Source organism: Trachypithecus francoisi, unplaced genomic scaffold (assembly GCF_009764315.1).
Source record: "Trachypithecus francoisi isolate TF-2019V2 unplaced genomic scaffold, Tfra_2.0 Lachesis_group11, whole genome shotgun sequence".
Taxonomy (NCBI): Eukaryota; Metazoa; Chordata; class Mammalia; order Primates; family Cercopithecidae; genus Trachypithecus; species Trachypithecus francoisi.
The window spans coordinates 126,350,342-126,374,707 of record NW_022681456.1 but is presented as its reverse complement, the minus strand read 5'-3'; the positions used below and the strand labels follow the sequence as shown (position 1 = coordinate 126,374,707).

General features: G+C 45.7%; 1 protein-coding gene and 1 pseudogene across 1 annotated transcript in view; one reads left to right on the top strand and one right to left on the bottom strand.

The window, feature by feature from the left end:
- ANO2 (anoctamin 2) overlaps nt 1-24,366 on the bottom strand; it is a 378,662-nt gene that overhangs the window by 13,409 nt on the left and 340,887 nt on the right. Inside the window, exons 22-23 of the mRNA XM_033223504.1 lie at nt 2,042-2,194; nt 1,632-1,684 (exon numbers count right to left, since the gene is read on the bottom strand). Coding sequence (XP_033079395.1) covers nt 1,632-1,684; nt 2,042-2,194 — 206 coding nt within the window. The remainder of the gene's footprint in view (nt 1-1,631; nt 1,685-2,041; nt 2,195-24,366) is intronic.
- Nucleotides 7,491-8,124, top strand: LOC117090657 (annotated as a pseudogene).

The following is a 24,366-nucleotide window of genomic DNA, read 5'->3' as shown; positions in this document are numbered from 1 at the left end:
AACATTGCTGTTGAGCCCAAACAGAGTGCACGCTTTCCTGAGAAAATTACCTGTAGTGATGAGGGTACTACGTAAGTGTAATGGGCAAGGAAATGGAATGCCCACGTACGTCTGCCCCTGAGTGGTACCAGAAAGCCAGAAATACCAAGAACATGATTCCACAGTTTGCTTCATTTGATCATTATCTCTCAATACTTTTTTAGCAAGTCATGTAATAGAACTTATTCTTGTATCCATTTTACTTAAGAAAACGGCGACGCAGCGGAGAAAGAAACAGGTCCTGCTAGATAGAGCCACATACACCCAACATAGTGTCTGGCATATCTAAGTGCTCTATAAATGTCCATGGAGCAAACCAAACGACAAATGAATGACTGCAGATTTGAACACGGAGGTACTTTCTGCAAAGAAAGTCTTCAATCTTTCTGGCAGGTGTTTATACTGCATCCTGCACCAACAATTAAAGCCCTTTACCAAAATGTAGTTCAGACATTGTTTTCTAAATGTGTATGTGAATGTGAACGGCCAGAACCATATTTGAGAAGGAATAACATCGTAATCACAGCTACAACGCACTGGGCCTTCGTGCCATGTCCTTTCATCATGCCACTTCATGTCCCAAATGATCTTATTTGGTGGGTACTGCTATTATCTCCTGTTTGACAGATAAGTAAACAAGGCTTAAAGAGGCCAGGGAAGTAAGACTGCATGTCATTTCATACTGTAGATGCAAAGTGATTAATACTCAGGGCCTCTGTTCTAGCAGACACAACTTCAAAGTAGCAGACTGGTCTGTTTTCCAAATTGCACCTTATTTCTAAGCCTCGAGATGTGCACTTCCTACATCACAACATTCAAAAGGCAGTGGGCTGATTTTCTCTGCCTCACCTCACACCTTCCAGCCATTTTATATGATCTTAGCAGGAAATCAGGTCAAATCACTGTTTGCCTCTCAGGGGAAAAGGGCTGTGGCTTTCTTGGTGTGCACTAAGCTGGCTGATACATTCTTGGGAGGTGGGACAGGAGGCCCTTCCTGGCCACTGTCCATATAAGAACACAGCAGAAGAGGAGCTGGCTGGGGCCCAGCAGGATTTCCTCTGCAGTGTAGACACGTCTGGCAAGAGAGTTAAGCAGGTCACCACAGGTGGGACCCTTCTTCTTCTAGGTCCTATCTTAACCTACGCAATGCCAGAGTCCTTGGAGATAATTAAGACTTTGCACTGACAACCTGGAGGAACTGTAATTAGGGACTGCAGCCTGGGCAATGCTCTATGCATTGTTTAACTCCAGGAGTAGAATAAGAAAGGAAAGAGATGAATAGATATGTAGAATTCTTTCCTCATCATTCTTGGCTCAAAGGAGAGATCTGATTTTGACTGTCAGGGCCAAAGTATGCATTCTGATGGCTAATTACCTTTATCCTTGTGAAATTAAAAATAAACCTACACAGCCTTAGCGACAGCACGATGAGTTACAAGGCATTTGTGAGCTGTTAACCAGAGTGCTGTCACCAATAAAGCTCCAAATGGAAAAGGCTGGGAGGTGCAAGGGCTGGCTTCCCACTTTGAAGACCTCAGCTTCTCTGGAAGCCCTTCCCACAGAGCGAGTGTGTCATGAATGTAAGTACTTACATTGCTGATAACAGAGAACTTGCCAATTCCAGAGAGAATGTCAAACCAGATTCCTACAAGACAGAAAAGAGAGCATCTGGCTCACTCCCACCCTCGGCCCAGTGATGACAAGGCTGAAGCTCCGGGTGATGTTTTGCAGGTGAACTACCGAGCAGCTTTGCTGGGCCCCCCAGAATGGGCTTGTCTGGAAAGGCTTAGGTAGCCCCCCTGTCTGGAAGCTCAGATCACAAGTGGGGGTGGACAATGTGGTCTCAGAAGGCACCCCTGCACCTCAGGATACGAGGATGAGGGACCCAAAGGGAAGAGGGGCTTTCGCAGCCCTCTTGATTCCTGGTGTGGTGTGACTGTGCCCAGAGGGGACAGAGTGGCAGAAGGATGGGCCTGGTGGGACCTCTAAGAGGGGCACATACCGATATCTTTTGTTCTTACAGCATCCGGCCGTCTCAGCTCCGTGACAAACTTCTTTGCGTCCAGCCGCACTTCAATGACATTGTTGAGGAGGGCGAACACAGGTGCCAGGGGAAAGGAGGCCACGAAGAGGGTGACGAAACCAAACTGGATGACTGTAAGAGAGAACAGCATGAGGGCTTCAGCAGGGACAAGCCGGACTCAGGTCCCTTCTGGCTCGCAGCTATGGTCCCTTGTCCTTTCTTCCTTGGGTCTCTTTCCCATATGGGGTAATTTTTCGTCTCCCTTTTCCTCCTGTGCCACATACACGGTATTTCTTTCTAAGTACCTGCAGGCCTGTGGGTCAATGCCATCACTCGGGAGCAAAGCTCTGGATTAGGCATGGTGGGGAGATATGAGAAAAAAAATGTCTTAACTCCTCCCTTCACCCTTTACCGCCAGTCACTAATCCTACTGATCTAACTCAGGGGTTGGTAAACTTTTTTAGCAAAAGTCCAGATAGTAATAAACATTTTTGGATTTGCAGGCCATATGGTTTTGTTACAATGACTCAACTCTGCTATTATACAGTAAAAGCAGCTATAGACAGCACATCAACAAGTGGGCTTGGCTGAGTTCCAATAAAACTTTATTTACAAAAGTAATATATAAAGTGGCTAGATTTGGTCTATAGGCCACAGTTTGCCTACCCTTGATACAGCTTAAAAAACCACCTCCCAAATTTGGACTCTTCTTTCCATGTCTACAGTCATTGCCTTTGTTTAGAAAGTTTATTCATCGGCCGGGCGCGGTGGCTCACGCCTGTAATCCCAGCACTTTGGAAGGCCGAGGCCGGCGGATCACGAGGTCAGGAGATGGAGACCATCCTGGCTAACACTGTGAAACCCTGTCTCTACTAAAAAATACAAACAAAATTAGCTGGGCGTGGTGGCGGGCGCCTGTAGTCCCAGCTACTTGGGAGGCTGAGGCAGGAGAATGGTGTGAACCTGGGAGGCAGAGCTTGCAGTGAGCCGAGATCGCGCCACTGCACTCCAGCCTGGGCGACAGAGTGAGACTCTGTCTCAAAAAAAAAAAAAGAAAGAAAGAAAGAAAGAAAGTTTATTCATCCATTCATCCATCATGCATTTATGGAGAGCTCACTAAATGTCAGGCCCCGTACCAAGTATTTAAGGAGGCAAAGGTCTGGTCTTGCCTGCAAGAAGCTGGGTTTGAAAGGGGAGAGTTAAATGTAGGCAAACACGTGCAACGAGGTTTTATGTGTTCCAAGAGAGAATAAAGAATGTACTAGTGATAGAGAAGACCCAAATGGAGGGGAACACACATCTGTTCAGGGCAGGGACTGAAGGGGGTCTCCATGCAGAGACCCTGAGCACAGTCTGGAAAGATGGACATGCAGTCTTCATGAGGATTAAGTCAAAGAGATCTTCTAAGCTGTGGAAGCAGTGTAAGCAAAAGCATGGTGTGACAGCCCATGCCCATCAGACAGCTGGAAACAGTCCAACCCTACCTGGACCATTGCAACAGCCTCCTGATGGGGTTTCTTGTCACCAGTCTCCCAGAATGCTAGAGTCTATCCAGCACACAGCCCCTGTCATCTGATTCTGTTATCTATCTGCTTATAAAAATTCCTGTTGGCTCCACTCTGTTCACTGAATATAATCCAAATTCCCCAGCGCTGCATACAGGAGCTTTATAATCTGCCTCCAATCTGCCTCCCTAGCTTCATCTCCCAGCATCTCCCCAGCAACGACCATGGTCCTGCCTTCTCACCCTCCTAACTGTCCCCTGCCACATTAGTTCCTTCCACTCATTTGTGCACAAACATCCATTCTCCGGCTGGCAAGCTTCTGTGCATCCCTGAGATCACTCAGATGCCACCTCCTTGGTGAAGCCCAAACCCTCCTCCTCTGGTCCCCACCACCCTGTGTTCAGGCCTCTGTTGCAGCCATCACTGTGTGCTTCTGTGATTGACTTGCTCACACATCTTTCCTTCCCACTGAGAAGGTAAGACCTCCAGCCCCTCTAGGGGTTCAGTGCATATTTGCTGATGGAAACACAACCCAGAGTCTAGGAAAGTTACAATGTTCTAGGACTCCCCTACATACTAAGGGCAAATTATTCAACTTTTCTGTGCTTCAGGTACTTCAACTATAAATTGAAGATAATATTAATAACCACAAAGTAGGGTTTCCAGAGGGGTAAATGATATTACATACAAAATATGTACAATGTACATACAATGTACAATATGTACAATGTTAGATACATAGTAACTGTTTAATAAATGGTATCTATTATGTGTAATTTTATTCTTATTGGAATAAATATCGTGTACAGATGACTGCAATGTACACCGTGCACTTATATGCTAAACAGACACAAACTTAAGGATTAGGCACCGAATAAGAGAGACTCAACTTCTAGACCTGGATATGCTTCTAACTAGAGGTATGACTTTGGCCAAACCTGTTTGTTTCAATGGGCATCAGCAACCTCATTGATAAATTGAAGGGACTAGTTTATATTGCCTCCAAGTCTGATTTGCTGTGATGCTATGGTTCACATTGTCTTAGACAAGCTTCATGAGTCTAGAATATTCAAATAAAGCATGACAAGACATGACACGAATGGGGAAAAAATTCCATTTCTACAGAGGCATAAGAGCAACCCCAATAGAAGTTCCAGGAAAGGGAACAGGCAAGGAACTTTCCCCAGCCCAACTGCTTTTCGTTTGGCTGTTTGCTCAGCCCACAGTTGTGGGTCACTGCTCTGGCTGATTCAGCCCTGTCCACTGCCATTGTCCTTGGTGCCCAGTAGGTTCCAGCAGGCCTTAGGAGGCTGGCAGGTGCTGATTGACAGCAAGACACCTGCATCGAAAGACACAGATTTGTCCAGGTTGGGACCTTAGAGTGATCACCTGACTAGCTGGCTGGCCAACAAGGATTGGAGGGTGGTGGAGAAATCCTCCAAAACAAGCTCTGGGAGCCCATTCAAAATGCAGGCTCTCTCTCATCTTTTAAATAAGGCTTTGCTGAGGAATTCACGTTGGAGTCAGGAATGGGGATAAGGCCAGAGGGGGTGTGGGGATGAATGGAATTAACAAGGAAAGGAAAACAGATGTTAGACTAGCATTCTAAAACCTGTAAAACGCATGTCTGTGTTTGAGTGTATGGATGGATATATATTTATGGAGTTATAAGTTGGTCTTCTCTAATGAGCTCATTTCAGCAGGGCAAATGTTCTTATCATGAGTGACTTCCTCCAGCAGAACTGTGCAAACTCCCCAGAGCCTCTGCAAAGGTTTGGCAAGGAGACTGACGGGGAGGGAGAAGGCAGTTTACTTCTGAGGGATTGCAAATGTACACAGCATGCCCTCACCACATTCGTGCACGTGGTACTCTGAAATCTAACTTCCTTCCAGGGTTATAGGGAAAATGGGACTCTCCACTTCCTCTTCTCTCGTCATACGAACTCCAGAGGCAGACATGAATGCTGTCTTCTGCGGCTTCCCTGCTGGTTTGCTTCTTTACATTCACAAACTCTCCAGACATGGACTCTCTGTTGTCCCTCTTCTGTCCACACAAACATCTTCCAGTGCTGGCTCGATGCTCTCTAACAGCTCCTGTTAATTACCCCAGTCCCAAAACAAAATGTCCCTCCTCCTTCCCCTCACCATTTAAGTCTCTATATTCAGCACTGGATGGTCTCAAGAGACCGGGCCCAGCAATGCTGGACCTGAAGTGACAAGATCCTCCTGTCCCCTCCTCTGGTGTTACTCCACGGTATCCTGGGCCAAGAATAGGCCCTCTCTGCAGACGTCCCATTGCTGCAGGTGCTGCTTGCTCAGACTGGGTAACCTGAGCATTGCCAGGATTCAACCCAAAGAGACAGAAACAAATAGGAAGTTTTGTTCTATTTGGGGGAGAATAAAACATAAAACCATAACTCCCTAGCATGCAAATTCCAAATCCAAGGTTTGCTCTTTTTAGTCAAAGGTCTAAAATGCTGTATCAGATGGAAGTCCTTCTGGGCTTACTTCAGAGGATACCATGATACCGGCTTTTGCCAACACCAAGATTTGTTTCTAAAAGCAGCAAGCCTCCATTAGGATAAGAGCAACACCAGAAATCCTCAGTGTGCTGCATAATAGAAGCCAGCTCGGCCTGACCAATAACAGATTAAACCGGGCCAAGCCAATTAGAGAGAAAACTTTGAGTTGATTTTCAACCAAATCTTTACAAAGCCTGCTGTAAAATGCTCCAGTAATGCTGAGCTCAAAGGCTGGGAACTCCTCCATGCAAACCCCATTTGTTTTCTCTTCTCACCCTTCAGCAGCCAAGGATCTTCTAGAATAATCATCAGCCCTACACTGCCTGATGTTGGAGACATTTCCCGTATCAGTGATTTCCTGAGTTTAGGTTAAAATAACCAGGAGGAGTGGGTTAAACTAACCAGGACAACATTCAGCAAGGAGGTTTCAGGGCAATCTGTTTAGAGAACACAAACAGTATAGGAGATAAAATGAATGGACTTGCCAGGATTGGTGGAGAAGATTTTGATGGAATACAATTCTGATTTTTCACTCATTTATTTAAAATTTTTCAGTGAACATATCCAGACCCATTTCCTCCCAACCCATATTCTGTGCTACGGGCAAATATTTAGCAAGTATGTTGGCGATCAACTCCGCCTGCCTTCCAACCATTCCAAAACCATTTGTACTTCCCCAAACTCACCATGAATTCTACATTTCTGAGCCTTGGTACACGCCACTATTGTCTGTAATTTTCCTTCTTTTCTTGTCTGCTGAGTGGGATGCTATTCATCTCTCAGGCTCAACTCAAACTTCACCTTCTGTATGAAGACTCCTCTGCATCTCCATTTCCCACCAGCACACCCAGGTGGAACTGGGTGCCTTGGGCATCTCTCATCCTTACTCCCATAATGCCTTGCACGTGCCTCTCTGTTTATTTGACCTGCTCCCTAGATGGAAAGCTCCTTGAGACCAGGAGTCTTGTTTGATTCGTTTCTAAGTCCTCACTCACCATCTTCTGTGGTGCCTATTACATAGCAGATGCTCAAAGAGTATCTGGTTCACAAATCTGACCTTATTTTCACCAGTTGTGAAACACACACACACACACACACAAGGCCAAAAGTGAAAGTGTGTGAACTGAGAGCACTGCACTTGATGATGGTGAAAAGAAAGGTAGACCTGAAGTATTAACACCCTTACGTCGCAATTCTCACTGCTGCAATCTGCACGGAAGACTCTGAAGAAAGTTGTAGTAAAAACAGTTGGTTGGGAGAGTCCAATTCTAATGAAAATGATTACAGGTTTTTTCTTTTTTCTTTTTTTTTTAAAAAAAAACGCTTTCTATTGTTTAATAAAATCAACACAGTCTGCTTAAAGAAGTTGAATACTGGGGGCTTAAGAATTCTTTTTGAGTGTTGGCAATGCAGGACTACCGGATCGGTCGTAAATATCAGAGGCGGAGGAGACACTGAAGTGACTTCAGAGCCAGAGGGGAGTGCAGAGAATCATTATGGTGAACAGAGACGGCATTCCCATCAAGAGCACCACGGTCAACCTCACCACCACACGGTGTGCCAGCCTCATGCACAGCTTCATCCTGAAGGCGTGGAGTACCGTGCATGAAACTGACCCCCAGAACGATCTCAACTTCCTTTGAATTTGCTCCAAGAAAAATGAAATTATGGTTGCACCAGACAACCACTATTTCCTGATTGTGATTCAGAATCCAAATGAATAAGCCACTCTCTTGGCTCCCTGTGTCATTCCTCAATTTAATGCCCCCTCCCCAAGAATATTAATGTCGATCATGTCAACACACTGGCACGTGGCAGTTGCCTTAGAACCCACTCGAACCAATCCCGTGACCATGTGTGGGCTGGCGGCTCTGCCTATCCCACGAAAGGAACCCTTGTGCTGCGCCAACCTTCCCCAGAGCTCCGGGAGGGCCCTTTCTCCTCAATGCCAGGTTTTGGAACAAGAGCTTGCGAGAAACCCACACTCAGCTTCCTTCCAACATTCAGTTCACTTTGTTGCCCTTGGAGAAGGATGTTTTTCTTTAATTAAAAATAACTGAAATGCTTAAAAAAAAAAAGAATCTTCCTTTTTGTGAGCCATTAATAAGCAATGCAAGGGAATCAGGGAAGGACACACTGGTATGAGCTTGTCTTCTCACTCAGGAGACACTAAGTGAAAGATTCTGCTAGAAACAGCCCATTAATATATACTCATGTAAGAGCACAGCAGGGGAAGGTCATCACTGCTTATTTCATCAGTCCATATTTTCAGGCTGTGCCCAGGGATTCCCTTTTCCCAAGAGCAAGGGAAGTCAACTCTCCTTTGGGCTGACAACATCTGGCATAAAAAGAATTGCAAGTGTCGACTGAACACACAAATTGGAAAAGACAGTGAGAAGAAAAGGCACGAGTTATTATAGATCCTCAGCATGGGCCTCCACCGCTTAGAAAAATGGTGAAGCCTTGATAGAAACGTAAGAGAGTTCTCAATGTCCATCACTCACCATCCACTCACTCATGCATTCATTCAGCAAGCATTTATTGAGCACATTCCATATACTGGAGACCATGTGCATTGCTAAAAAACAAGGATGAGCAGATTACTGTGGCATCCTTCCAAGAGCTCAGAGTATGCTGTGGGGAAGACGGGCATGGAAACAATCCTTGACAGCCTCACGTGGCGAGAACAAAATGCCAGCATTAACAGTGCTGTAGAACGCTGGGCAGAAGTAATCGACTCTCACCAGCAGACCCATGGAGGCTTTGCACCACTCGTCACTGGGTTCCACGTGAAGAACAAGTAGAAGGAGCACATGAAGATTCACTATATGGTTGATAGTTAAGGTCGTTCCTGCAAATTCACTGATCCAAATTCACAAAAAAAATACTTAGGAAATGAAGACAATACGTGGAATTCCCTTTCGGTCCGCATGGAGTCACCTGGGGGTTTACACAATGGATGGGGACTGATTCAGAAAGCCTGGGAAGTCATAACAGGAAGGGACAGGCTTGAAGTCACAGCTTAGGTAGGAAGAGTTTACCGCATGCAAGGCAATGCAACGCTGGGACAGACCAGCAAGGCACGTCTGGCTCCAAGTTTTCTTCATTTCTTTGTGTTTAAAGGAGACTCAGTCCCTGCTTTTTCTCCAGCCCCACATCAAAGCTAGGGAGACTTGAGTTGGCAAGATCTACTGATTCACTTCCTGGAGGACAGACTGGTGAACTTCCAGTAAATATTTACTGAAAGAACAAATGAATGGTCTGGCTTTCTCACTCTTGTTTACATGATCCACCTGCAAGACGGGAGTGTGAAGGACAATTATTCACTCATCCTTCCTCCCGTCCCTCCATCCTCTCATTTGGACTGTGGTAATGTAGTGTGTGAGTTTGAAAGGGCCATGAAACCAGTCATGACTGGAAAGACGTTCCCCAGCAACAAATCATTCCTGAGCACCTTGTTTTGCTTTATTCTTTTTCCTCTACCTCTTCCCAAAAGGTCTGCGCAAAAGTGAACAAAATGAAAATAAAATTAGGCTTATAGGGTTTTAGAAAAAGGAAATAAGGAGCACAGAAAAGAGGACAAAACCAGTAAGCAAACTTTGGGAACCACAATGCTGCTATGTTTGAGCAGTAATGTTTACTCCGAGCTTCCTGGTTGTTACAGTAAGAAGAGAAATGGGGCCGGGCGCGGTGGCTCAAGCCTGTAATCCCAGCACTTTGGGAGGCCGAGGCGGGCGGATCACGAGGTCAGGAGATCGAGACCATCCTGGCTAACATGGTGAAACCCCGTCTCTACTAAAAAAAAAATACAAAAAACTAGCCGGGCGAGGTGGCGGGCGCCTGTAGTCCCAGCTACTCGGGAGGCTGAGGCAGGAGAATGGCGTAAACTCGGGAGGCGGAGCTTGCAGTGAGCCGAGATCCCGCCACTGCACTCCAGCCTGGGCCACAGAGCGAGACTCCGTCTCAAAAAAAAAAGAAGAGAAATGGGGCAGCAGTACAGTTCTTCGTAAGTTTTAAACTAAAAGACTGCCTGCCCTGCATTCCTTCTCTCCCTCCTCAAGCACTGACTAGGCATCTTCTGCATCCCAGAAGCCTTCTGTGGTACACCGAGGGCTGTGGTATCCAGATACACTTTTGCCTTTTTTCTTAAGTATGCATGGGGAGGGAGTCTAGTGCAGGTAACACCAAGCAATGTATGCCTCAGCAGCGAAAGGAGAGAAATGATCTGGGATTCAATCTACTTCCCAGAAACGCTAGAAGCAGCTCCTGGATGCTGCCTCAATTGTGTTTAAACACCATTTGGAGAAGATGGCAGGAGCCTCATTATCCAGTGGAATGACTCAGTGTGTGTAAACAGGATGGCCCAGGGAAAGGAATTTCCTGGTTCTCTGAGCCATTGGCTTGTGGCACACACACACTTGGAGTTGTTTGTGATAGAATATGTGGGCCTTCCGTGCTGATGGTTTCTCAGGTATTCTAGAAAATCCGATCACTTACATCCAGCCTCTGTTGGAAATCTGGAAATTACCCGTTGTAGTCTTTGCCATCCACAACCGAAGAATATCAGAGTTGAAAAGAAAGTGGTGTCACCTAAGCTGTCCCTCCATCTGAAGCTCTGGCTGTTCTACTCCTTTAATAAGTGGCCACTTTCACCTGATCACTGTCAGGCAGGGAACTCAGTACCAGAGCCCGTCATTTTCATTGTTTTTGATTCTCTGTCTCCGTTTTAAGTCACCGGGACTTTGGGGTACTTGCTATAAAGCATTATCATGGCAGTAGTTGTCTAACATTTGGGGTAGTTTTCCTGAACTATCCAGATAATTGTATAAGTTCATCAATTTACGCTGTTACAGGAGACCTGCTCTAAGGAGGACCGCATTCCCTAATTACTAGCACGTCAAAATAAGGAGACTTCGCACTGCAAGAGGTGGAGTAGGCCCCAACTACATCAATACCACAAGGATGTCTGGAGAGTGTTCATGAAAGGTCATGTCTGCAGAGTCCAACTGACAGCCCGTCCCCACCCCCACCCAGCCCAGAAGGTCCTCACTACAGGATCACTTCTTTCATTCCTGCTTCTTAGGGAAACATTCATAGAGCACTTCCTGTACGCCAGGCCTTGCGGTTAAGTACTGTGAATCAATAAGACACACATCTCACCCTCAAGCAGCTTCCATCACAATGTAGTGAGTATCGTGACCCTGGGCCATTCATTGGTCTTCAGATGAAAAGAACTGACAATCGCATCATGTATTTATCTGAATGACATGGTGATAACACTTGACCAAGAGATTCTTCTGGGACTTGTCACTAAACTCTTATGGGATTAAACTTGGGCCTATGTCTTTCTGCTCAGTAGGAAAAGTCAAATGGCGGCAAGTCTCCAGAGAACTTAAGCTTGCAGCTCTTAAAGCAAAGGAAGAATTTCCTCTCACCAGGCCCTGAGGAAAACCGCACAACCGGGCTGCGAGAGGCCTGCGGCAAGGGACAGTGATGATTAACGCCGTGGCCCACTCCTGGGCCAGCTTTCCTTCCTCCCCTCTGAGGTGGGGGAGTGGGAGATGATCCCTGAAGCCCTTCCTAGTAAGCCCTTCTGGAAAAGGTTTGATATTGGAGATTCCCTCGAAAGCCCGCGCTACTCCCCTCCCAGGTTTCTCCAGCTTAATCCCTCACTCTCAGGTTTCCCTTTGTCTGGAGCCAGCCCATCCCCACACCCACCGGCCCGAGGGGGCTCCCCACCCCCACGCCCCTCCTCAGGCTGATCCCAGCCTCCCTTCACCTCGAGGCCCCTCCCCCAAGCCTGCTGGGCCCCAGCCCAGGTTCCAGCTCAATTTAGGAAAATGTAAATATAATACATCTCCCCCTGCTGCCTCCCTCGGCTGATGACCTGCCCCACCATTCCTACTGACAGGCCTAGAGTGGGCTCAGCGCACTTCCTGTCTGCATGGGTGGTCCTGGGGATCTCAGGGAAAGAGGCTGACAGCTGAGAGCTGGGCCGGGGATCACCATGTCAAGCACACCAGAGGCGGTGGGCAGCTTTGGTTTCATGGTTCTCATTTTTGTTCAAAGTCCAAGACACGGGACCTTTTGGAATTGGGGAGGTCTAGCCAGTTGGGAAGGAAGGAGGAAACCTCACTTCATTCCATCCTTCCACAGAAGCCCAAGTTCCTATAGGTCTTGAAGACAGTCTCCCATGGAATGGTCTGGAAAGGAGCTCTAGCCTCAATTCCACTAGTGAGTCATCTGGGTGACCTTAGGCAACTCACATCACCCTGGGCCTTTTGACTTTCGAGGTGCATTGTTCAACGAGGATGTATGAACCACGACGTCACCACTGGAAGGCACCCTGAAAGTCAGCTGGTCTCGTGATCTGAAACTTATTATTCTTGTCAAGACACTCAATGACAAATGATGACCTGCACTTCCATTTGTGCATGCTGAAACGTCCCTTCCTCAAAAAACATTTAGAAATCTAAGAAAGTGAGGGTGGCACTGACTCTGTTTTACTTTGTATTTCTAAAACATTGGCAGTGGTGCATTACTTGTGACACACTGCACAACTGGTTTTGACCACAGACCAGTGGGTTGCATCACTGCAGGGAAAAACTCATTCTCTGGTCTAATTCCCTCTAATTTCCAGGAAAAAAGGGAACAGGGAGATGATACGACGTCATGCCCAAGGCCACACTGCTGGATAGAAGCTGAGCTAGATTTGCACCTGACTCTCACCTGACACCCTGGGAGCATGGGAAGGAGAGACGCTCACTCTGCCTACAGTGATCATCTAAAGACAAAAGAGGCAGCAGATGTGAAGGGGCTTTTACTTCAAACACAAGGGTGCGGAGAAATCAGAAGTAATGATACGGTGACTACCGCCCAGTCTTAGTTATGCATGGAGATGGCAGAAACTGCTGCCCCCAATGAGATTTTGACATCTGCTGTGGACTTCAGTCTTCTCTCCCACCAAGCTAGTCCCCAGAGCTGCTATCTCTGAACCGCAGGGATGGGTTCACATTACACCTTCTCTTATTTCCCTGGCTTACTCGCTAGAAAGGAGTGCTTAATAGGCCTGGGATGAGGGAGGAGAGGAGAGGCAGAGGAAGCAAAGGGGTGGCAGGAGAGGGGGACAGGGAAGGAGGAAGAGGAGAAAGAGAAACAAGGATAACCACCTCTCTTGATAATCCACTCACTGGATTATCAGCCCATAAAGAAATGAGAATTGACCGCGGCTCAGCATCACTAGAAAGTGAGATTCTGGCCGGCCGGGCGCGGTGGCTCAAGCCTGTAATCCCAGCACTTTGGGAGGCCGAGACGGGCGGATCACGAGGTCAGGAGATCGAGACCATCCTGGCTAACATGGTGAAACCCCGTCTCTACTAAAAAATACAAAAAACTAGCCGGGCGACATGGCGGGCGCCTGTAGTCCCAGCTGCTTGGGAGGCTGAGGCAGGAGAATGGCGTAAACCCAGGAGGCGGAGCTTGCAGTGAGCTGAGACCCGGCCACTGCACTCCAGCCTGGGCGGCAGAGCGAGACTCCGTCTCAAAAAAAAAAAAAAAAAAAGAAAGTGAGATTCTGTTAGCCTAGATAAGAGAAAGCTGAAGGCATAAATGATACACTCATGTATTCAGTGACCCCCTTTACAGGCTTACCCAATATGTTTTTAGTGCTCATGCCCCAGGGGGCGGTGCTGGGCAAGGCCCTGCCATTTGAAGAATCTGCCCTCAGGAAATTAATTACCAAAGGCATCTCTATTTTAGGAGACAGTTTGTCTAAAATCCGGTGGGGCAGGGGGAAGCGGGAGGTGGCAAGGAGCAGTGACATGAGAGTTGGCTTTGGATGCGTGCATGAGAAGGCGCAGGCAAGTCCAGGGCCGGAAGAGCGCTCAGGACAGGCAGGGCAGGAAGAAGCTGTAGGGTCAGAGGATTCACTTCCCTGGACCACAGGACATGGAGAAGGACCTAGGATTGAATACAGGGGAAGGATGCTCTGGGAGGGCCTCGCTAGGAGCAAGGGACCCCGATGGTTTTTGGACACTGGAGGGATATGACCAACACTACACCTCAGAAGGAATAAATGAGGCAGTGGCAAGACGGTGGTGGCTGCAAGTGACTGTGTTGAGGATGTAGTTTAGAAAAAAAAAAAAGCACCAGGGAGGAGGCGGAGCAGACAGAGCGGATTCCTAAGACACCCTAGAGCAGGCTTGTCCAACCCCTGGCCCGTGGGCCACCTATGGCCCAGGACACCTTTGAATGTGGCTCAACGCAAATTCGTAAACTTTCTTAAAACATTATGAGATTTTTTTTTGCATTGTTTTAGCTCATCAGCTATCATTAATGTTACCGTATTTTATGGGGGACCTAAGACAATTCTTCTTCTTCCAATGTGGCCCAGGGAAGTCGGAAGATTGGACACCCCAGCTCTAGAGGGAAGACGTTGGCACAGCAAGCCCACTGGATGGGAGGCGTATGGAGACAGAACAGAGAATGAGCAGTGATGTTAGATTTCTCAGCCAGGGGCCTGGAGGATGGTGGGGCCATTAATGTGGCAGAGAACTCAGAAAAGAGTCAAGGGGATGCAGCCTGCAGGCCGGAAGGCTTAGAAATGTTTTCCCTGAAGTGGATTCTCGTCTGGGGCCTTCCCTGCCTTGTCTGAAGTCTCAGGACAAGTGTGGGGCAGTAAGCGGGAGAAGAGCCTCCTGCATCCAGTTCAGAGTTTGCTCCGCCTCAGTAGGTAGTTTCTAAAACCCAAAGACAAGGCCAAAAGAATAAGGAGAGCAGGTGACCTTTGAGAACACCTTTCTGCCGATCAACCAGAAGCTGCAAAGACCTAGCCTCTGCAGCACGCATCACTAGGCAAACTATTTTCTAGAACAGTAGGTCCTTTCTTGTTACTGTCTGTTTGCCCATATGGGGCCAATGGAATTTCTCCTTTGTCCTGGGAAGGTTTGCTGAAAAATCAACTCACAATAAGGCAGATTAATCAGAGAAAAAACTAGCCGCCAGGCATGGTGGCTGACACCTGTAATCCCAGCACTTTGAGAGGCCGAGGCGGGCAGATCACCTGAGGTCAGTGTCAGGCCTCTGAGCCCAAGCCAAGCCATGGCATCCCCTGTGACTTGCACGTATACGCCCAGATGGCCTGAAGTAACTGAAGAATCACAAAAGAAGTGCAAATGCCGTGCCTCGCCTTAACAGATGACATTCCACCACAAAAGAAGTGAAAATTGCCTTAAGCAATGATATTATCTTGTGAAATTCCTTTTCCTGGCTCATCCTGGCTCAAAAAGCTCCCCCACTGAGCACCTTGTGACCCCCACTCCTGCCCGCCAGAGAACAACCCCCTTTGACTGTAATTTTCCTTTACCTACCCAAATGCTATAAAACAGTCCCACCCTTATCTCCCTTCGCTGACTCTCTTTTTGGACTCAGCCCGCCTGCGCCCAGGTGATTAAAAAGCTGTATTGCTCATACAAAGCCTGTTTGGTGGTCTCTTCACACGGGGACACGCATGACAGTCAGGAGTTCGAGACTTGGTCATGGTGAAACCCCGTCTCTACTAAAAATACAAAAAATTAGCCAGGCTTGGTGGGGACACCTATAATCCCAACTACTCGGGAGGCTGAAGCAGGAGAATCACTTGAACCTGGAAGGCAGAGGTTGCAGTGAGCCAAGATGGCACCACTGCACTCCAGACTGGGCAACAAGAGTGAAACTATCTCAAAACAAAACAAAAACTACCCATTTATTACTGCTATGCACACGGGGAAAATCACAGAGTGATTGCCCACTATCCCAGTGTAGTACAGGTGCTTACATACCCTGCTTCTTAGGGGAAAGGGCGTGAGAAGTGTGGATGATTTTAGGGGGATAGTGATTTCAGGGGAATTTCATAGGCTTAAAGAACATGCCATGGTTTGGGGCAAAGTCTACTGGGTCTGCAGAGCAGACAATGATTTGTGACAAAAGTCTGTCCAGGTTTGTTGACCGACTTTAGTCTCCTTTCCTGCAATGTGGGTTCAGTTCATGAAAACTCAGGGAAGGGATCGGAAGTCATTGTTCTTTTCTTTAGTAGGTCCAGACTTTTAGGCAGCTAAGGGAAATTCAGTCTGTGTTTTGGGAGAGGTAGAGGATTGAGAGAAGGGTGGGAGAGACTGTTCTCCTTGTTGGGTCTGACTGGTCTTTACGTAGATAGGGGAAAAATCTCCTTTAGCATTGTTCATCTCTAGGATCTTTAAATCAAAATACTGACCATGCCAGGGAGTCATACTTTGGGGTGAAGTTCCCTGAGCTCCTTCATGTATTTCTCTCTCACACCAGACCCTGAAACTCTGGAAGGCACAGGCATGTCTGTTGTCTCCATGTCCCCAGTGCCCGGCAGCAGTGCAGACACCACAGCACTGCCCTGGGGCAGGGCAGGAGGGGCGTCACTGCAGAGGGAGGGATGTGGCCTTGGAGTGGAGGTCAGAACCAAGTCTGAAAGAGGTCATCTCACCCTGTCCACTGACACTAATGACTTGACCCCTTAAGGAAAAGGAATAAATTAAAATCAGAGGTGACTTTTCTTTGAGGGAAACTCTGGTAATAAACATGGTTCACTTTGGTCTTAGAAAACTAAAATTATCGCATATTAAAAATTACACAAATATGTCCACAGTGAAGAAGGTGGCCCACAGTCATGGGATCAAGAGAAGCGAGGGCTTCTATTTCTCTACCAGTGAAGGAAAAGGACTTAAGGGGCCATTCATTTGATAATTATTTCACTGAGTTATTAGGTTCTAGTACCCATGCTGAGTGTTGTGACTAGAAAGGAATAAGACACTGTCTCTGTCCCCAAAGCATATTTGAAAGGGTGCAGGTACAGGAGAAGAGAGGAAGAGAAAAACTGAGGATGGGAGAATGAGAAAATCGTACCAAGAGCAAATGTGTCTGAGGCTGCAACACTTAGCAAGCAGTCACGGGCAGACGACATGGCACAGGCAAACTGGACATGAGAGTGTGAGATAACCAGACACACGCAGACGGGCCTGCAAGAAGATGCAAAACAAAAGCCAGCTCGGGATGCCCCCTCATCTGCTGCACTGGGTGTGTGAACTTGATCTGAAAAGAAGTCAGTAGCATTGAAGGATTTTAAGTAGAAAAATGAATACAATCTGGTTTGCATTTTTTAAAAGCCGTTCTAAATAGCAAGATGGAAAGGTAGAAGGAGTAAAAGAAGAAGCAGGGAGTCAACTTAGGATGCATTTGCAGTGATTCCAAGGAGAAATGGTGAGGGTTCAAATAAGAATCCAAAATTCTCACTAGAGGCAAAGCCAGCGAGTTAAGTAGCCACACATAGAAACTCACCCCAGTGAGGGTTGATGCAAAGTCGGAAAGTAGTCATGGAGATTAAGACAGGATCCACACCAGTCCACAGACGTTCCTCCTGAACCCAGAAGCTCAGACTTGCCATTTCAGGACACAACTTGAATGCGGCTGCAAAAGCTTTAATGTCTGGTCTCCCAGGAGAACCTGCCCCATGCATTTCCCTGGCACAGTGATTTCTACAGGCCTTGGTGCACACTTCCAGAGAGCAGGAGAGACTGGGGGCCCTTTGCCTTTCAAAATAATTATCTGGCTTTTACTCCAAATAAATGAATAAGTAAACATGCCATCACTGAGGCTCTTCCCTTTCTGTGAGGGTTTGACAGGATATAAGCTCGTGACTAAGAAAAATCAGACCTGCTCTCCTGACTGTGTGAATGAATGACAGAGGAAATTCATCTCATCACCCACAGTAATAGCCCAAGGGCCTCAAAATTGTGGTTGCATTTAAGAAGCTGGGGGAAGGTTCTAAGGGAGATAATTGAATTCCTGAGGCAGGATTATAATAGCGATTCTTTTTTGGATGACTAGAGGAACAAAAGCCTGTGGGTTTTAGATAAACAGATGACAAAAAGAGCCCACTGGAGAATCCAGACTTGTCAATAGAGCCCTGAGGACTTAGAGTTTACTGAAAGGACAAACATCTTGGAGTGTTTAGAGCTCAGGCTTCTGATTCTTCGATGTGCCTTGGGGTCTGGCACCCTCATTCTTTAACCCTTAGGGCACAGCCTACACTCAGGGTATAAGAAGAACCTCCAGAGATCACTATATTCAGGAGCTTCAAGCTGTTTTAAGTCAAAAACTTTGTAGATTTGAGAGAAACTGAACTCTGGACAATAACAACGGTGGCCAATGTTCATTGAGAGTCTACATGTGGAAGCACTGTTTACCACTCTTCATGCATCAGCTGATACCCAGAATAGTCCTATGAGGTAGGCGCTATGATCATCAAACCTACTTTTCAGATGGGAGAATTGGGCCTGGCTGACTTTAAGCCTCAAAACCAGAGTCATGTAGCTAGCATGCAGCAGGGTTAGGTTCAAAAGCTCAGTGGGTCAACGGCAGCACCCACCCCTCACCACACTTAGCTGTTCGATGAACTTTGATGAGGGTTATTCTGCAGTCCAGTCTTTGTACTTGAGAAGAAGTTTGTCCTTAAAGGGTTAAAAGGATAGTCCAGAGATAAAAGAGAGGAGCAAAACCTAATCCAGAACACATTGTCCTCACATTTAAATAAAATATGAAATAAAATAGCCATGTCTCTAAAACACGTCTCTTAAGATTGAAAGTCATAGTGAAATGGACTAAAGAATTCTGTGAACCAATCCAGCTTGAAAGTCATAGCGAAATGGACTAAAGAATTCTGTGAACCAATCCAGCTTGAAATTCTGTGAACCAATCCAGTGTGATTCCTCTTACAGATAAAACTGCATCAATATCAACTGAGTTGTTGACTCAATCAATATCAGGAACAACCTGAACTGCTGAAGAGACTGTCCTGGTCTCCAGATTTGCTCCTCCCTCTAGATGCTTAATAAATGTTTGATGAATGAATTGATAAATGAATTCTTGCACCTGTGTTTTCTCTTTTCCTCCTGAGCCTTACTATCCCTCTTCTGCACTTGCTGCCCAATTTCCCAAGCAAAGAGTACACAGTCACCACACTGGCCAAGATTTTACAACTGCTCTGTATGGTCTGACGTGAACTGCAAACCTGTCCGGTCTTCAGGGTTCTCCACTAATCCCAGGTCTGTATCTGAACCCTCCATACCTCAAGACTACCATTTGCTTCTCCTTGTGAACAGTTACTTGTGGCCAGGTGTGGTGGTTCATGCCTGTAATCCCAGCAATTTCAGAGGCCAAGATGGGAGGATTGCTCAAGTTCTGGAGTTAGAGACCAGCCTGGGCAACATAGTGAAACCTCACGGCTACAAAAAATCAAACAAATTAGCTGGGCTTGGTGGTGCATGCCTATAGTGCCAGTTCCTAGGGAGGCTGAGGTGAGAGGGTCACTTGAGCCTGGGAAGTCCAGGCTGCAGTGACCCATGATAGTTCCACTGCACTCCAGCCTGGGTGACGTAGCAAGACCCTGTCTCAAAACAAAACAACAACAACAACAAACAGTCACTCATGGCCAGGAGACTCGCTGCACTTGCCAGTCCTTTCCCTTGGAACGCTCTTCTCTGTTCTTATTATCTATATGTAGACCTCCAGAATCGGAAGAAATCTTGGGATCACTAAATCAACCTCCCACCTTACAGCTGGAAACCTCTTCAGAATATCTGTAGTTCACCATCAATTAAGCCCTGCTTTGAAAATGTAAATTCTTTACTTGTCTTGTAAAGTTATTATTATAGAGTTACCTCTGTCAAGAAGCCTTCTCTCATTAATACACGCATTCATTCGTTCATTCTCTCATCTGTGTATCAGACATACCAAGTGTTTGAGTTTTGTTTTTGTTTTTTTAGAGATGGGGCATCATTCTGTCACCTAGGCTGGAGTGCAGTGGCACAATCAGCTCACTGTAGCCTCAGACTCCTGGGCTCAAGCGATCCTCCCACCTCAGCCTCCCAAGTAGCTAGGACTATAGGTGTACAACACTACATTCTATTATTTTTTTCTTTTTTTTCCTTTTTGTAGAGACAGGGTCTCATTATGTTGTTCAGGCTGATCTTGAGCTCCTGGCCTCAAGCAATCCTCCTGCCTCGGCCTCCCAAAGTGCTGGGTTTATAAGCGTGAGTCACTGCACCTGGCCTGGAGTGTCCATTATATGCCAGGAAACGTGCTAGACTCCGGAAGCTGTGAAGATGAATAAGCCATGGTCCCTACCCACTGCTCTTCAGAGTCACCCCTAGACTGGGTCTGTTGAAGAACATATATGTAAGCAATACTACCATAATTCAGTAAGATGCCATCAGCATGTGTACCAAACACAATACTAGGACAGAAACAAAGAATGATTTCTTTCAGGAGGAAAGGGTTTGACCTGGGAAGGCTTCCTAGAGGAAGCACCATGTAAAACTAAGCTAAGAATGAGTCTAGAACATTCAGGTCAACAGTGTGGAATGGAGTGGCATAGGGGGCTGGGAATCTCAGGCTTTCTATACGCTGATAATTCTTTCATATCACTTGACTTCAGGATTCAGGATATTAAGTGATTTACACTCACTGAAAGGGTATTCTCATATATTGCCCATGCCTAGGTGAATTGTTCTTACTCTTTCAGAAAGCAATTTGGTAAAATGAATCAAGAACCATACAATGACTATACCTAATCACACCTATGTGAATCTATCTGGATGAAATAATACCCTAAATAAAAGACTGTATGCACAAATATAGTGTTTATGAGAGGATTAAAATACGGGAAAATTGTTAAATAAGCCTCCACTGGAAGACAGGTAAGTGAACTATGGCACGCTTATTAAAGGGATTATTACACAGCTATTCATTTTGAATGTTATGTGACAACTTAAAATATTTATTCATATAATGGGAAATAAAAAAATAAATGTGTGAGATCACAATTTTATTTTTAAATTCATGTACATAACAAAAAGAGTCTAAGAAACAGCACCAAAATGCTTAAAAAAAAAAAAAAATTACAAGGTTGGATTTGGGAGATATGTTCTCTTCTTTTCTGTTTTCAATATTCCAGGTATAAGATTGTTTTATTCATTTTAAGGAGTGAGGTTTGGGGTTTGTTTTTGTTTCTGATTTTTCAGTCTATGGTCTGAATCTCACTCTCTACAATCTTGGTGTGAATTCCTTCCCAAAATCACCAAGTAAATCTTCTAGCGCTACTTTTTTTTTTCACTCTTCTCATTTCTTGGTAAGCACCCAAGTTTAAACACATAATAATACAGTAGATGTGTATTCTATGGCATAGCCCTGACAAAGTAGAGCATATTTCCCTAACTCTGCCTTCCTCGGGCTTCAGGACCATTAAGAGGAATAACACTGGACATGTAATACACAGCTTTTGTATGTGTTAGGCACTCTTCTAAGAACTATATTAGCGCTAAGCACTAAGACCCTCTTCTATTCACAGATACTAATTCATTCACTACCCACAACAATCCTATGAGGTGGATATTATTATCTTTTTTAACAGGCAAGTAAACTGAGACACATAGGGGTCTTGATAAGGGCAAGTGGATAACTTACACATGGTTATCCAGCTAGTTGGCCAAAAGCTGGGATTTGAGCCCAGGAAGTGTGATTCAAGAGTCTTTGCTCCTCTTTGTTGTATGTTAATGTTTTATTTCTCTTTTTATAACTCTTAAGTTCATGGGTGCAAGTGCAGGTTTGTTACGTAGGTGAACTTGTGTCATGGGGGTTTGTTGTACAGATTAGTTCATCACCCAGGTATTAAGCCTAGTACCTGCTAGTTCTTTCTCCTGATCCTCTCCCTCTTCTCATCCTCCACCCTCTGAAGGGCCCCAGTGTGTGCTGTTCCCCTCTGTGTGTCCATGTGTTCTCATGGTTTAGGTCCCACTTAAAAGTGAAAACATCCGGTATTTGGTTTTCTGTTCCTGTATTAGTATTCTAACAGTAATGGCCTCCACCTCCATCCATGTTCCTTCAAAGGACATGAACTCATTCCTTTTCATGGCTGCATAGTAGTCCACAGTGTACTATGTTTTCTTTACCAGCCTATCATTGACGAGCATTTAGGTGGAATGCATTCTTTGCTATTATGAACACCTCTATGTACATAAACTAGAAAAATTAGGGTCTCTGCTCTGATCACTCAAAAGAGGAAGCTTTGAAATAGCTGAACAGACAGGCTGACAAGCATGTGAAACCCACACAGCTAACTGGTGGCCGCGGAGGTGTGACCACTGGGGTCAGAGGGTGGAGGCAGACAGACAAATCTCAGGGGTTCCTAACGTGAGCCCTTTCCCAAATGGAAGTCCTGATCTCTGGCAGCACTTTCTTTCTTTCTGGGTGAGACGATGGCAGATGTAGAATTGGCATCTGAAATATGAGCAATCACCTTTGCGTAAACACAGCATCAGAGAGGGATTAGAGGTAGCTCTTAGCCAAACATGAAAAGCATAAAGGGGCTACACATTTCCTTAAACCAGGTCTTGATGTTTTCTGTATCTGTTGTTTCTGAAGCAGACACAATGATTGTTTCTTCTCTGGTGAGTTGTTTTAGATTACAAAGCTTGAGACTTTGCCTAGAATGGTAGACATCCCAGGGCTAGGACAACATTGTCATGGCCATCTGATCTTGACCCTGCCCATTACTCCACTGCTAACATACACATGCAATTTCTTATAACAGAATAGGAGGAACGTCCATTAGAAATGATGAGTGAGGAAGCTCTTTAGTTTAATTAGATCCCATCTGCAGAGCAAAAGAAACTACCCTCAGAGTGAACAGGCAACCTACAGAATGGGAGAAAATTTTTGCAATCTACCCATCTGACAAAGGGTTAATATCCAGAACCTATAAAGAACTCAATCAAATTTACAAGAAAAAAACAAACAACCCCATCAAAAAGTGGGCAAAGGATATGAACAGGCATTTCTCAAAAGAAGACATTTATGCGGCCAACAGACACATGAAAAAATGCTCATCATCACTCGCCATCAGAGAAATGCAAATCAAAACCACAATGAGATACCATCTCACACTAGTTAGAATGGCACTCATTAAAAAATCAGGAAACAACAGATGCTGGAGAGGATGTGGAGAAATAGGAACACTTTTACACTGTTGGTGGGATTGTAAACTAGTTCAACCACTGTGGAAAATAGTGTGGCGATTCCTCAAGGATCTAGAACTAGAAACACCATTTGACCCAGCGATCCCATTACTGGAGATATACCCAAAGGATTATAAGTCATGCTGCTATAAAAACACATGCACACGTATGTTTATTGCAGCACTATTCACAACAGCAAAGACTTGGAACCAATCCAAATGTCCATCAGTGACAGACTGGATTAAGAAAATGTGGCACATATACACCATGGAATATTATGCAGCCATAAAAAAGCATGAGTTCGTGTCCTTTGTAGGGACATGGATGCAGCTGGAAACCATCATTCTCAGCAAACTATCGCAAGAACAGAAAACCAAACACCGCATGTTCTCACTCATAGGTGGGAACTGAACAATGAGACCACTTGGACACAGGAAGGGGAACATCACACACCGGGTCCTATTGTGGGGAGGGGGCGGGGAGGGATAGCTTTAGGAGATATACCTAATGTAAACGACGAGTTAATGGGAGCAGCACACCAACATGGTACGTGTATACATATGTAACAAACCTGCACGTTGTGCACATGTACCATAGAACTTAAAGTATTAAAAAAAAGAAATGATGAGTGAGGTATCCTGTGCACAAAAAGGTACTGACGGCCCTCTGCTATAAGTGACTAGGTGAAGGGAGCAGGAGTCGTATGCAAACACAATGATAGGTGCAATGATGCTAAGTATTGAATTAAACATTGAGTGATTTTTTTGACGGATCTTACTGATGGTTCCCCATAATCCGTAGATTAAGTAAATGTTTAGAGTGTTTAGATGTTATAGCTAAGATATTTATTTATTTATTTATTTATTTATTTTTATTTTTTTGAGACAGACTCTCACTATGTTGGCCAGGCTGGAGTAGGGTGACACAATCTCAGCTCACTGCAAGCTCCGTCTCGCAGGCTCAAGCAATTCTCGTGCCTCAGCCTCCCGAGTAGCTGGGATTACAGGTGCCTGCCACCATTCCTGGCTAATTTTTGTATTTTTAGTAAAGATGGGGTTTCACCATGTTGGCCACATTGATCTCAAACTCCTGACCTCAGGCAATCTACCTGCCTCTGCCTCCCAAAGTTCTGGGATGACAGGGTGAGCCACTGCGCCCGGCTTATACCTAAGCTCTAGATGTCCTATGCTTTTAATTCA